Source organism: Dictyostelium discoideum (assembly GCF_000004695.1).
Source record: "Dictyostelium discoideum AX4 chromosome 2 chromosome, whole genome shotgun sequence".
Classification (NCBI taxonomy): Eukaryota; Evosea; class Eumycetozoa; order Dictyosteliales; family Dictyosteliaceae; genus Dictyostelium; species Dictyostelium discoideum.
In genome coordinates, this window is record NC_007088.5 from 4,911,255 (window position 1) to 4,924,705 (window position 13,451).

Genomic DNA, 13,451 nt, shown 5'->3' on the forward strand with positions numbered 1-13,451 from the left:
TCTCCACAACAACCACCTCCAATTTTACATCAAAATAATATTTCTTCACCAGTTTCAAGTATTTCTGAAGCTCAACCATTTAATTCCATTGATAATCAAAATAATAATAATAATAATAATAATAATTCAAAATTAATATCAACATCACCACCAAATCATAAAATGTATTATTGTTCTAACCATCAATATAATTATGGAGAAGTTGATCAATTTTTTGTTTTGGCAACTGATGGTATTTGGGATGTTTTTGAAAATCAAGAATTGGTTGAATTTATTAATGCAATAATTGAAGAATCTTATCATTCAAAAAGATTAGATTGGGATCCAAATGAAATTTCAAAAAGAGTTGTTCAGGAAGCTTATAGAAAAGGTAGTGGTGATAATGCAACAGTCTTAATTATAAAACTATATTGGTAAAAATATATTTAAATTTTTAAATTAATTATTAAAAATAAAAAAAAACAAAAATAAATATAAAAAAAAAATTAATAAATAAAAATAACAAATAAAAAAATAATAAATTATTATTTAATAAAAGATTTTTTTTTTTTTTTTTTTTTTTTTTTTTTTTTTTTTTTTTAAAAAAATTATATTTTTTCAAGTTAATCTAATTCTCAATCATTAAATTCTAATTATCAAAATAATAATAATAATAATAAAAATATAATAAATTATTTAAAACTTTTTTTTTTTTTTTTTTTGTACTTCATGAAAAAAATCAAATAATAATAACAAAAACAAAAAAATAAACTCAAACAATTTTTTTTTTTTTTTTTTTTTTTGTTTAATTCACCCACTAATTTTTTGTACTTCATGAAAATTAATTAAAAAAAAAAAAAAAAATTGAATATATTTTTATAATTTTTGCTCCCCTAAATATTTTTTTTTTTTTTTTATTTTTATTATTTTTTTTTTTTTTTTTGAATAATCAAATAAAATAATTATAACTAAAAAGAAATAAATAGTAAAACGAATTTTCAATATATAATATATATATTAAATATATTATTTATATTGTTATATCATTAAACATATATATATGTAACCCATAAATAATAATAATAATAATAATAATAAAAATAATAATAAATAATAATAGTAATAGTAATAATTTACACTACATGTATATTTTCAAACAACTTATAATTTTAATAAATCAGATTAAAGAGTCTCAATAGGAACTACTATATCATATTAATAAATAAATTTTATATATTATATCTGACAAAAAAAAAAAATAAAAAAATAAAAAAATAAATAAAATAATAATAATAATAATAATAATAAAAAAAAATTAAATAAAATAAAGTAATAAATTATATGTTATCATGGAAGATACCGCACTTATGGGATATTTTCATTTTATAAGGTATCTACATGCGGCAACCACACCAAAACTTCGGTTTGCATTTGAAATATTTTCATTGATCGTCATTTCATTATTTGTTTCAACTTTATTTGTTATGCATAATCAATTTGTTGGAAAGGTAAATACCTCTCAATTTTTAAAAAGAAAAAAAAAAAAAAAATAAAAAAAAAACTTTTTATAATAAATCTATTAATAATAATTTTTATTTATTTTTTCATATAGTCAGATTGTTTAAAACTACCAAATAATACAAGATTTGATATACTGTCAATTGAAATTAAAGGAGAAACATCAATATTTAGTAGACAACATATTTATAAGAAATCAACAACAACAACAGAAACAACACCTACAACAACAACAACAACAACAACAACAGTGAACAATGATATTGATCAACAATCATATAATAAATATTTACAAGTTTTAAAAGGTGCTGTTGATAAACATGAACCTTGTATTTATGATGAAAATTATGATAATGATAATGATAATGATATAGATAAAGATTCGGTTACAACAGCAACTACTACCACTGCAGCAGCAGCAGCAGCAGCAGCAGCAGCAACAACAACCACTACTACAACTTCACTTATAACAGAATCAACCTATTTTAAAACAGCAATTGAATTTATCATTGATTTAATTAGACAAATGTATCATAGTTTATATAATTTTATTAGTATATTTTTCAATTCACAATTTGACGAGTATGATCAACAATATAAGAAAGATCGTTTAGAGAGAGAACATTTAAAAAGATTAAAAGAAGAATTAAAGAAACACATTAAAGATATTGATAGAAATCATGTTAATTTTGAAAAATTGGTAAAAAATTATGAAGATATTAATAATAAATATGTTTTAAAATCTGATAATGATAATCACCTTCATCAGCATGGTATATACAAATGGTCTTTTCCACAACAATAATCGTGAAAATAATAATGAACAGCAACATCATCAACAGCAACAATTACAACAACCACAACAACAACAACAACAACAACAACAACAACAACAACAACAACAACAACAACAACAACAACAACAACAACAACAACAAGAGAGAGAGGAAAAAAAGGAAAAAGATAAACAGCATAACAATAATCATCATAATAATGGTATTGGTAGTGGTGTTTTAAACGATTTAAATGATATTGTTCAATATTTTATAGATTCACATAATCCAAGGTATGAATTTAGTTATCAAAATGCATTCTTAATGTTAACAACTGAACAAAGGAATAAATTCAATATTACAACATTACACATTGACATAAATGCGAATGATCAATGTTTAGGTAATGGTTTTCATAAAGCTATAATTGGAATGTTAGGATACGATATTTTAATTATCAATAATTTAGTTTATGGCTTTCCACTAATTCCAAATAATAATATCAATAACAACAATAATAATAATAATGGTAGAGGCGGTTATTTAAGAATTGCTGGTAATTCACAATTAATTAATTTATATCAATATTCATCACCAAAGTTATCATTAAATAATGAAAGTATACTTTATATTGGTTATCGTTTCTTTGAGACTAATTTCATCTTCTTTTTAACTTTAATTGTATTTGGTTCAAGTTTAAAACTTTGTGAGAGTAGTTTTGCCCATTATGTTGACCGTGATCCAAGGGGTGTATTAAAATGTATGCTTCATAATTTATTGATTTTCGCTTTATTTATATTTGTATGTATAAATTTGTACAATTAATAATTATTATTATAATAATTAGTAGGAATAAATTATTTATTTATTTATTTTTTTTTTTTTTTTTTTTTTTATTAAAAAAAAAGATCCAAATTGGATATATATCAATATTTTCAATTATATTATCAACAGAATATTTAGTATTTTTCATTAGTTCATTGATTACAAGTTATTTTTCAACATGGGGATTAAGATCAAAAGAAAGTATAAGATATTATCCAATTATATTTCTTTCAATATTATATGGTTTAATATTGTATGTCGTATTCTTTCCTTCTGGTTTCCATCCAATTGCATTCTATGCTTGCTATTCTTTAATTGAATACCTTTTGATAATTTGTTTATTCAACTTTGAAATACCTGCTGTCTTAAATAATAGAATATTACCTAATAATCAAAATAATAACAATCAAAATAATAACAATCAAAATAATAATAATAATAATCAAAATAACAATCAAAATAATAATAATAATAATAATAATAATAATAATAATAATAATAATAATAATAATAATAATAATAATAATAATAATAATAATAATAATAATAATAATAATAATAATAATAATAATAATAATAATAATAATAATAATAATAATAATAATAATAATAATCAAAATAATAATCAAAATAATAATAACAACCAAAATAATAATAATAATAATACTAATATTAATAATCATAATAATAATAATATTAATAATCAAAATAATATTAATAATACTCAAAATGAAAATCAAAATAATAACAATCAAAATGATGGAAATAATCAAAATATTTATAATGTTCCAATAAATCAACAAACAATTGTAAATAATAGTAGTCAAAGACGTTTAGCTGCTAGTGCTATTTTAAATAACAGTAATGAAATGTAAAAAATAAAATAAAAAATAAAATAAAAAGTAAAATAATCGCAAAAGAGAAAAAAAAAAAAAAAAATGTGGTTTGTTTTTATTTTATTTTATTTTTTTTCAGAAATAGCGCACAACTAAACTAAAAAATTATTTTTAGAATTTTTGATTGAAAAAAAAAAATGAAAAAAAAAAAAATGAAAAAAAAAAAAAAAAGACCCATAATTGTCATGAATTGATTATTATTTTATAAAAAAAGTTTTTTTGGACTTAATCGATAGCTTGAATTGCTTTCAATATTCCCAAGTCAAATTGCATGGAACTGATTTTCAAAATAAGTCTGTGTGTCGATGGGAGCATAGAATAAATTTATTCATTAGGCATTAACATACGATTAGACATTCTCATAGTTTGATTGTAATAGTTTAGTGAATATATCTTTTATAATAATTAAAAAAAAAACCATTTCAAATTGATTAAAAAAATATTATTCAATCAAAATAATAATTTAATAATTGATTTTTTAATATGTCAAATATTCCCAAAATGAAGGTCTATTTAATGATGAGCTACTCGTTTTTTATTCTCTTTATGTTTTTGTTTATTATTATATTATTATTATTATTATTATTATTATTATTATTATTATTATTATTATTATTATTATTATTATTATTATTATTATTATTATTATTGAATCAAATAATAATTTAATCTTTAATATTATTTTTATTTTTTTTAAAAAAAAAAAAAAAAAAAAAAAAAAAAAACAAATAAAATAATCCAGATTAAATTCTCTTTGAATTTTTATAAATATAAAACTAAAAAAAAAAAAAAAAAAAAAAAAAAAAAAAAAAAAAAAAAAAAAGTAATAACCATTTTTTATTCTGCTGTTTTTTTTAAAAAAAAAAAACGATGAAAAATGGATAAATGGAAATAAGAAATTCCAATTTTATTTCTTTTTTTCATTTTTTTCATTTTTTCATTTTTTTCATTTTTTTTAATTTTTTTTCTTTGAAATTGATTAAATTAAAAAATTTTGTGAAAATAACCAGAATGATTTGCGGAATATAAAAATGCTTAAAAAAAAAATACCAAACATAAAATCATAAACAATAATAATAATAAATATTTACAAAAAATTTAAAACTCAATTTTATATAAAAAAAAAAAAAACAATTAATATAATATTAAATAAATAAATACATATAAATAAAATCATGTCGACAACAATTTATTTCTCATATCCAACTTATTCAAATGAAAGAGAATTCACCACATATGATGATGATAGTGAAGAAGAGTATTATGATCAATCCTATTTCCAAGATTATTCATTTCAAAATAAACCACAACCATCATCATCCAATATAAATAAATCTAAATCAGTTAAAGTTACTGGATATGGTAATGGTAGTAAAAATGCAGGCCAAGCCATTCCAAGAACTGATAAAGATTATAAAGCTGCAATTGAATATAAAAAAGAAAAGAAATTAGCAATTAAACAAATAAAAGAAAATAAATTATCAACTTCACCAACAACAATAACAACAACAACAACAACAAATACTGCAACTAGTTATGAAAATGTAAACATAGAATCACCAAATGATGAAAATAATAAAACAAAGAAATTAACAAAATTAGAAGTAAAATCAATCATTGAAAAAGAAACTGACCTAAAGAAAAAAGAAAGATTACCATCAAGTATTGAAGTTTATAATAGAATTTTACATGATGAACAATTAAAAGATAAAATTCAAGATTTCATAATTACCTATGAAGATCGTTTCGATGGTTTATGTGATTCCGAGTTATTAAAATTAGACGAAGCCATTCCATTCCATAGAATTAGACAAATTAGATATTTAAATCAAATTGTATGGTCACGTTCTGAAAGATTTTACGATTTCTCAAATTTATTGGATTAAAAAAAAAAAACACAAAAAGAAAATGTTTACTCAACATGTTTTTGGGTTCAAAAGTGTCAAAAGTTGGCAATTGATTTTTGTATTGAAAAAAAAAAAAGTTGGTGTGTAATTAGCGAAAAATACTGGTGAAAATCTTCCAAAAAACCGAAATTGGTTAATTTTTTATTTTTTTTCCTGACCAATAAATATCTTTTTTTTATTTTTTTTTTTATCCTTTGCAAAGATTTAATTTTCTTATAAGGTTTTTTTTTTATTTTTTTTTATTTTATTTTTTTTATTTTATTTTATTTTATTTTTTTTTATTTATTAATTTAAATTTATCTTTATGGTTTGAGTGCAGGTTGTTGTGTGACACCAAGAGCGTTAGTTGTCATAAGAATACCGACAATAACAGCGTAAAGACCTAAGGCACCAGCGAAAATTTCAATAATAAGCATTTTAACAAAAAGTGATGGATTTTGAGCGTCACCCAATGCACAACCACTACCAGCAATACCTACGCAAACACTTTTTTTTTTTAAAAAATAATAAAAAAATTTGAGTGTTAGTTTTGATATATAAAAAAAAAAAAAAAAAAGTTTATTAAAAACTAAAAAACAATAATAATTACCCTGAAAAAACATTACAAAGACCAACAGTGATACCGGCACCAAACATCATGTAACCGGCCATATAATCGGAAGCTGGATCCCAAATATTTAAAAATTTATCGATTTTACCCTATAAAAATTAAAAAATATATAAAGGTTAGTAACTCTCTAGATATTTGTAATATTCGTTGTAAAAGTAGTGAATAATTTTCTATTATCATTGTTCTTATTTTTGTTGCTATTATTATTTTATTTATTATTATTATTATTATCATAATCATCATCATCATCATAGTCATAATCATAACTATTATTCATTATCATCCATTATGTTGAATTATCTTTGCTATAGCGTGGTTTATATAACTCCACTTTACTATCATCACGATCAATACTGTTGTTGTTGTTGTTGTTGTTGTTGTGTTCTTGTTGTTGTGTTCTTGTTGTTTTAAATTCTCTAAATACATAATTAAATCTATGACTGTTTTAAACATACATTTAAAATAATAGCTAAAATAATACCATAAATAGCTACAGCTTCACAGAAAATAATACTAATAATATTTTTTGAACGAATTCTTGGTTCTTTAACGGCAGCACCCATAAGTGATGATGCAGTGACCCAAATACCCCTATTAATTGTGTAAAGTTAGTATTGATTACTTATTTATTTATTTAATTATTATTATTATTATTATTATTATTATTATTATTATTATTATTATTATTATTATTATTAATTATTATTATTAATGATTATTATTTTATTAGGTCCAAACATACCAAGCTGAACCAACAACTGATAAGGCTAATGAAAGGCCAATACCTGCATAAAAAAAAAATAGTTAGAAATAGTTTTGGAAATTAAAAAAAAAAAAAAAAAAAAAAAAAAACCTTCTTATTAAAAAATAAATGAAATAACGAAATTCATAAGTAAAAAAAAAAAAAAAATAAAAAAAATATATAAATAATACGTACCAAGTGCAGCCCATGTTGATGGGGATATAGTTACAAGGAAATAAGTACATTGATCATAATAGTTATTATCTGGAATTGGAGTAAGTGGATTAATATCAGGCATTTTTAATATATATATATAAATAAACACACAAAATTTTATGTACAAAAAAAGTTTTATGAAAAAAAAAAATTAAAAAAAAAAAATTAAAAAAAAAAAAAAAAAACAAATTTTCGCTTCAAAAAATTAAAAAAAAAAAAAAAAAAAAAAAGTTGAAGCACATATAAAATTTTTTTTACCAGGGCTTTATTTATTATTTTTATTTTTATTTTTATTTTTAATTTTTTTTTTTTTCTGATACTAAAAGATTAATTAAACAAAAGAGCACTTTTTTTTGGGAACCTGTGACAATGATTTTTCTGGGGGGTGGTTTGTAATATATTTATACTATTATAATATATTAAAGTTGACTTAACCACTTTTCCAATAATTTATTTATTCATTCATTATTTAAATAATATAATTAATTTTTACTAATATATATATATTTTTTATTTTTTTTTTATTTTTTTCAGGCTATTCATAGGAAAATAAAATAAAAACAAATCATCTCTTTCAATATTTATGAATATAATTTTAAAAAGTTCAAATTAAAAGCAATCAGAAACTTGGCACCAACTCAAATTTTTTAATAAATTAAAATAAATAATATAATAATCACGCCCAAAATAACTTTAAAATTTGGTTTTATTTTTATTTTATTATCTTTTTTTTTTTTTTTTTTTTTTTTTTTTTCATAAAAATCTTCGTTAAAAAAAAAAATAAATAAATAAATAAATTAAAATTTGGCTTAAAACAAAAAGTTAAATAATTTTTCTGTTTTTTTTTGATCGTCCACTTGAAATATTCCATAAAATTTTTCCCAAGATTATTACCAGTTTATTTTTAAAATTTATTTAATTTATTTTTTTTTTTAAAAAAAAAAAAAAAAAAATTCAAAAAAAAAAAAATCAACATATTTTACACGCTCGCTTTTTTTTTTTTTTATATTCAATATCCCAAAACCAACAAATATTAATAAATATTAATTTGATTTAATAATATTTGTCCTCAAATAAATTTTTTTTTTTTATATAAACCATTAACAATAAATAAATATATATATATATATAACGTAAGTTTAAGTTTATATTATTATTTTTTTTTTTTTTTTTTTTCCTCTTTCCTTCCTATCAACACCACCACATTCCTCTCAAAAGGGGCACAAATAGATTTTCATTTAAATAATTAAACCAATGCCCAATCAAAAATCATTTATAATCAACTTGTTGTTTTTTATAATTTTATTATTATTTTCATTTTTTTATTTTTTTTTTTCCAAAATTAAACAGTAACAAAATTACCAGGTTAATCTTTCACTTTTTTTTTAAAAAAATTATTTTTATTTTAATTTTTTTAATTTTTTTTTTTTTTTTTTTTTTTTTTCAATTTTTTTTTTTTTTTTTTCACATTCGAGCATCAAATTTTTTTTTTATTTTTTTTTTTTCCTACGCACATATTAACAAATATTAATTATTTATAAATATACAGTCACATTAAAAAATGTTTCAATTATTAAGCTTTTTATTAAGTGGTGAAGCCACCGCAGTCGAAAGAATCATCACTGATGCTTGGTATGTAAAATAAATAAATAAATGAATAAAAAATAGAATATAAATAAATAAAAATAGTAAATAAATAAAAATAGTAAATAAATAAAAAATAGTAAATAAATAAAAAAAATAAAAAAAATCAATTAATTAAAAAAATAAATTAATAAATAAACAAATTACTAATATTTTAAAATTAATAAATAAATAATTATAGCCCAGTTTATGCCCCATTCTTTGGTGCTATGGGTGTCACAGCTGCTTTAGTTTTCACAGTTATGGGTGCCGCTTATGGTACTGCTAAAGCCTCTGTTGGTATTTCAAATATGGGTGTTATGAAACCAGATCTTGTAATTAAAGCTTTCATTCCAGTTATTTTTGCTGGTGTTATTGCTATCTATGGTCTTATTATTTGTGTTATTCTCGTCGGTGGTATCAAACCAAATGCCAACTATACCTTAATGAAATCTTTCACTGATTTAGGTGCTGGTTTAACTGTCGGTCTCTGTGGTCTTGCTGCTGGTATGGCTATTGGTATTGTTGGTGACTCTGGTGTTAGAGCTTTCGGTCAACAACCAAAATTATACGTTATTATGATGCTTATCCTTATTTTCTCTGAAGCTCTTGGTTTATATGGTTTAATTATTGGTATTTTATTATCATCTGTCTCAGATACCTATTGCCCAGGTCAAGCTTTAGTTCCATTAAACAGTGGTAACGTTATTGGTAAAAACTAAATAGCTTTATAAAAAAACAATAAATAATATTAAAATAAATAAATAAAAATAAACAAAAAAAAAATTTCTAAATAAAAAATTTAAAAAAATATAATATTACCATCAACTATTTTTCTTATAATTAGATTTTATATTTTTTTTTTTTTTTTAAATATATAAATGCAATAGTTTTTTTTTTAAATTTTTTTTTTTTTTTTTTTGTTTTTGGTTCATCAATCCAAAATTTTATTTATCTTGGAATTTATATTACAATTTTATTTTTTTTTTATTTTTTCATTTTTTCATTTTTTTTTACTTTCATATTATTTTTTTTTTTTTTTTTTTTTCACATCTAAATTTAAACATAATAATAATAAAAAAAAAAAAAAAAAATCAAATCAAAACGCACCTAAAGCTTTATATTGTTTTTTTTATTATTTATAATATGATGTATATCGTTTGTGACTAATAAAAAGTCTAATAATAAATAGTAATAATAAAAATAAGAAGCCTAATATACCTATATCCACCTCTGTCCCCTCCCCTCCCCTCCCTTCCCTATTCACATTAATTATTAGCATTTAGGTATCTTTACCTTTTAACAATGGCTGCTAATTTTTGGGAATCATCACATTGGTATTTATTTATTAAAAAAAAAATATATATATATATTAATTATCTATTAATTTACAACTAAATAATAATTATTTTTAAAGTACTGAATGGTTATTAGATAGAAATAAAATTGAAGAATCAAATCCAAAAGATAAACAATATTTAACACCAATAGAATTGAAAAAGCTTAGAACTCATTATTGTTTTGTTATTCAAAATCTTGGTAATGCCTTAAAATTAAGACAAAGAGCAATATCAACAGCAATAGTTTATTTTAAAAGATTTTATTTAAAGTAAGTGAAAAAAAAAAAAAAAAAAAAAAAAAAAAAATTTAAAAAAAAATTATTAATATTTAAATTTTTATATAAATTATTTTAATTAGGAATAGTTTTGTTGATTGTGAACCTAGATTAGTAGCAGTTACATGTTTATATTTATCATCAAAAGTTGAAGAATGTATAACACAAGCAAAGAAATGTGCAGCTAAAATGAAAGAAATCGATCACAGTTTTAATTATTTAATGAATGATATATTAGAATGTGAATTTTTTGTTTTGGAAGAATTGGATTTCTGTTTAATAATTTATCATCCTTATAAAAGTTTACCATTTTATTTACAAAGTAGTGGTTTAGATCCAGCTTCGATTGAAATCATATGGGGTATTGTAAATGATAGTTATAGAACTGACGTTTGTTTACTTTATCCTCCTTTTGTAGTTGGATTGGGTTGTATATTACTTGGTTCTTATCTACTCAAAAAAGATATAAAACAATGGTTATCAGAATTAAATGTTGAAATGAAAGATATTTGGGAAGTTTCAAAAGATTTAATAGATTATTATGAATTCGAAAAACAACAATCTTTACAAAATCAATCTGAATTAGATTTATTATATAATAAATTACCAATTAGAAATAAAAAATAAAAAAATAAAATAATAATAAATAATAAATGAAATATAAATATAAATATAAATATAAATATAAATATAAATATAAATATAAATATAAATATAAATATAAATAAAATAAAAACAATTGTATTAAAAGATTTTATATATATATCTAATATATTCATTCTCTTTAATAATATTCGATTTTATATATATTTTTTATTTATTTATTTATTTATTTATTTATTTTGTTTTTGTAGTGTGATGAATGGGTTTTAGTTGAGGATGAAGAGGTTGGTGTTGGTGTTGGTGTTGAAGTTGGTGTTGAGGTTGGTGTTGAAGTTGAAGTTGGTGTTGGTGTAGAATTAGTTGGAGTTGGAGTTGGTGTTGTTGAATTTGATGGAGTTGGAGTTGGAGTTGGAGTTGGATTACTAATTGTAAAATAAGAAGTAGTTTGATTTAAGAGAGTACTATACATTGTACCACATTCACCATTACACATATAAACTGTAACAGGATATTGACCATTGATAAAAGTGGAATTATTTGTTGTTTCAAAATCATACTTTACAGAATAGTTACCAGGTGAAAAACCTTCAAATAATTGATAGTTTATAAACTTTGATTGAGTTTGTGTATAGAATACAATGAATGCAAATTGGCCAGCACCAGTTGTATTCACTACTTGAAATGTTAAATCAATTAAAAACTTTGATCCAGATTGACCAATTGCTGGTGAAACTCCTAACGATATAAAATCTGCAGCTGGATTTTTTGGTGTACTACATGCTGTAATTAATTCACATGCATAAAATGGATTTATATCATTACTATTTATTTATTTAATAAAAGTTAGTAAGAATCAATTTATTTATTAAAATATAATATGTGTATTTAAAAATAATACAAACGTAACAAAGATTTTCCAAAAAGTATCAACACCAACTAAATCACATAAGCCAGTACAAATATCAATTTCATCAGTTTTATTTAAAAGGCCACAAATCTTTGAACATGATTCAATTACACCATATTCAGAGATGATCTTGACAAGAGTTGGTAAATAGCTATCTAAAAAGTCAAGACAAACTACACATTCAATATCTCCTAATTGTACAGAATTTCCACTATCTTCATTATAGGCATTATTATTATTATTATTATTATTATTATTATTGTTATTATCTTCGTGGTTATTAAAATTAATTTCGGTACTATCATCTATTATTATATCTGTTGGGAATCTTATTTCTTTATTATCATTATTATTTTTATTATTATTGTTGATGTTAAAATTTGATATTGCTGACACTATATTAATATTTGATGCTAGATTAAATATTGTTATAATTAACAATATCAATGAAAACAATGATTTATTCATTGTTTTATTTTATATTATGTGTATATATATATATATAAAAATGAATATAAAATTAATATTATTTTTTGTATTTATGAGTAAGTGTGTTGGTGTGGGAATAAAATAATAAATGATTATTGGTGTTTTAAATAAAAAAAAAAAAAAAAAAGATAATAATGGGGTGTGTGTAATTGTTGAGAAATTTGAAGTTTTTAGTTTGAAAAAAAAAAATAAAAAAAAAAAAAATAAAAAATAAAAAACAAAAAAAAAAAAAAAAAAAAAAAAAATAAAATAATAAAAATTTTATAAAAAAAAAAAAAAAAATCAAAAAAAAAAAAGATATTTCGGCACTTTTTTTAAAAAAGTGAAAGTAAATTAAATTAATATGGGTTATTACCAAAGATTTTTATTTTTGGAAAATATCAAAAAAAAAAAATCAAAAAAAAAAAATCCAAAAAAAAAAAAAAAATCAAAATTATTTTTATAAGATATAATTATTTATTAATTTTAATATTGACTCCAATATGGTCTTGTAAAAAAGGTATTATAACTTTCTTTTCCTTTATATCTATTTGTATTGCATTCTTTATTATTTTCGAATTGAATAGAATTATTATTTATATTATTTATTTTATTATAGTCGTTTACTTTGAAAATGTTTGAAATTTGGTTAATTTGATCTATATATTTATTTTTTTTAAATAATAAAAAAAATAAAGTTAGTATTTTAATTAGTTTTTTTTTTTTTTTTTTTTTTTTTTTTTATTTTTCCTAAATCATACCGAATAAC

General features: G+C 20.1%; 7 protein-coding genes across 7 annotated transcripts in view; 5 read left to right on the forward strand and 2 right to left on the reverse strand.

The window, feature by feature from the left end:
• DDB_G0274153 (protein phosphatase 2C) overlaps positions 1-417 on the forward strand; it is a gene marked incomplete at both ends in the record, with an annotated part of 2,016 nt that extends 1,599 nt beyond the window's left edge. Inside the window, one exon of the mRNA XM_639223.1 lies at positions 1-417. This exon is cut by the window's left edge and continues 1,026 nt beyond it. Coding sequence (XP_644315.1) covers positions 1-417 — 417 coding nt within the window.
• Positions 418-1,328: 911 nt separating this feature from the next.
• Positions 1,329-3,970, forward strand: DDB_G0274155 (hypothetical protein; the record flags this gene model as incomplete). The annotated part of the gene is made up of 4 exons (XM_639224.1): positions 1,329-1,487; positions 1,592-2,197; positions 2,325-3,071; positions 3,179-3,970. The coding sequence occupies 4 exons, from the start codon at positions 1,329-1,331 to the stop codon at positions 3,968-3,970; spliced, it is 2,304 nt and encodes a 767-aa protein (XP_644316.1).
• A 1,196-nt stretch (positions 3,971-5,166) lies between these two features.
• Positions 5,167-5,877, forward strand: DDB_G0274143 (hypothetical protein; the record flags this gene model as incomplete). Its single annotated transcript, XM_639225.1, has 1 exon — positions 5,167-5,877. One exon carries the CDS (start codon positions 5,167-5,169, stop codon positions 5,875-5,877), a length of 711 nt encoding a protein of 236 aa, XP_644317.1.
• A 323-nt stretch (positions 5,878-6,200) lies between these two features.
• DDB_G0274141 (hypothetical protein) lies at positions 6,201-7,548 on the reverse strand (the record flags this gene model as incomplete). Its single annotated transcript, XM_639226.1, has 5 exons — positions 6,201-6,384; positions 6,488-6,597; positions 6,964-7,099; positions 7,251-7,293; positions 7,446-7,548. 5 exons carry the CDS (start codon positions 7,546-7,548, stop codon positions 6,201-6,203), a joined length of 576 nt encoding a protein of 191 aa, XP_644318.1.
• A 1,479-nt stretch (positions 7,549-9,027) lies between these two features.
• On the forward strand, positions 9,028-9,811 carry vatP (vacuolar ATPase proteolipid subunit; the record flags this gene model as incomplete). Its single annotated transcript, XM_639227.1, has 2 exons — positions 9,028-9,098; positions 9,292-9,811. 2 exons carry the CDS (start codon positions 9,028-9,030, stop codon positions 9,809-9,811), a joined length of 591 nt encoding a protein of 196 aa, XP_644319.1.
• Positions 9,812-10,394: 583 nt separating this feature from the next.
• cycC (hypothetical protein) lies at positions 10,395-11,331 on the forward strand (the record flags this gene model as incomplete). Its single annotated transcript, XM_639228.1, has 3 exons — positions 10,395-10,426; positions 10,507-10,698; positions 10,788-11,331. 3 exons carry the CDS (start codon positions 10,395-10,397, stop codon positions 11,329-11,331), a joined length of 768 nt encoding a protein of 255 aa, XP_644320.1.
• A 202-nt stretch (positions 11,332-11,533) lies between these two features.
• DDB_G0274609 (countin-like protein) lies at positions 11,534-12,682 on the reverse strand (the record flags this gene model as incomplete). Its single annotated transcript, XM_639229.1, has 2 exons — positions 11,534-12,128; positions 12,210-12,682. 2 exons carry the CDS (start codon positions 12,680-12,682, stop codon positions 11,534-11,536), a joined length of 1,068 nt encoding a protein of 355 aa, XP_644321.1.
• Positions 12,683-13,451: the final 769 nt, after the last annotated feature.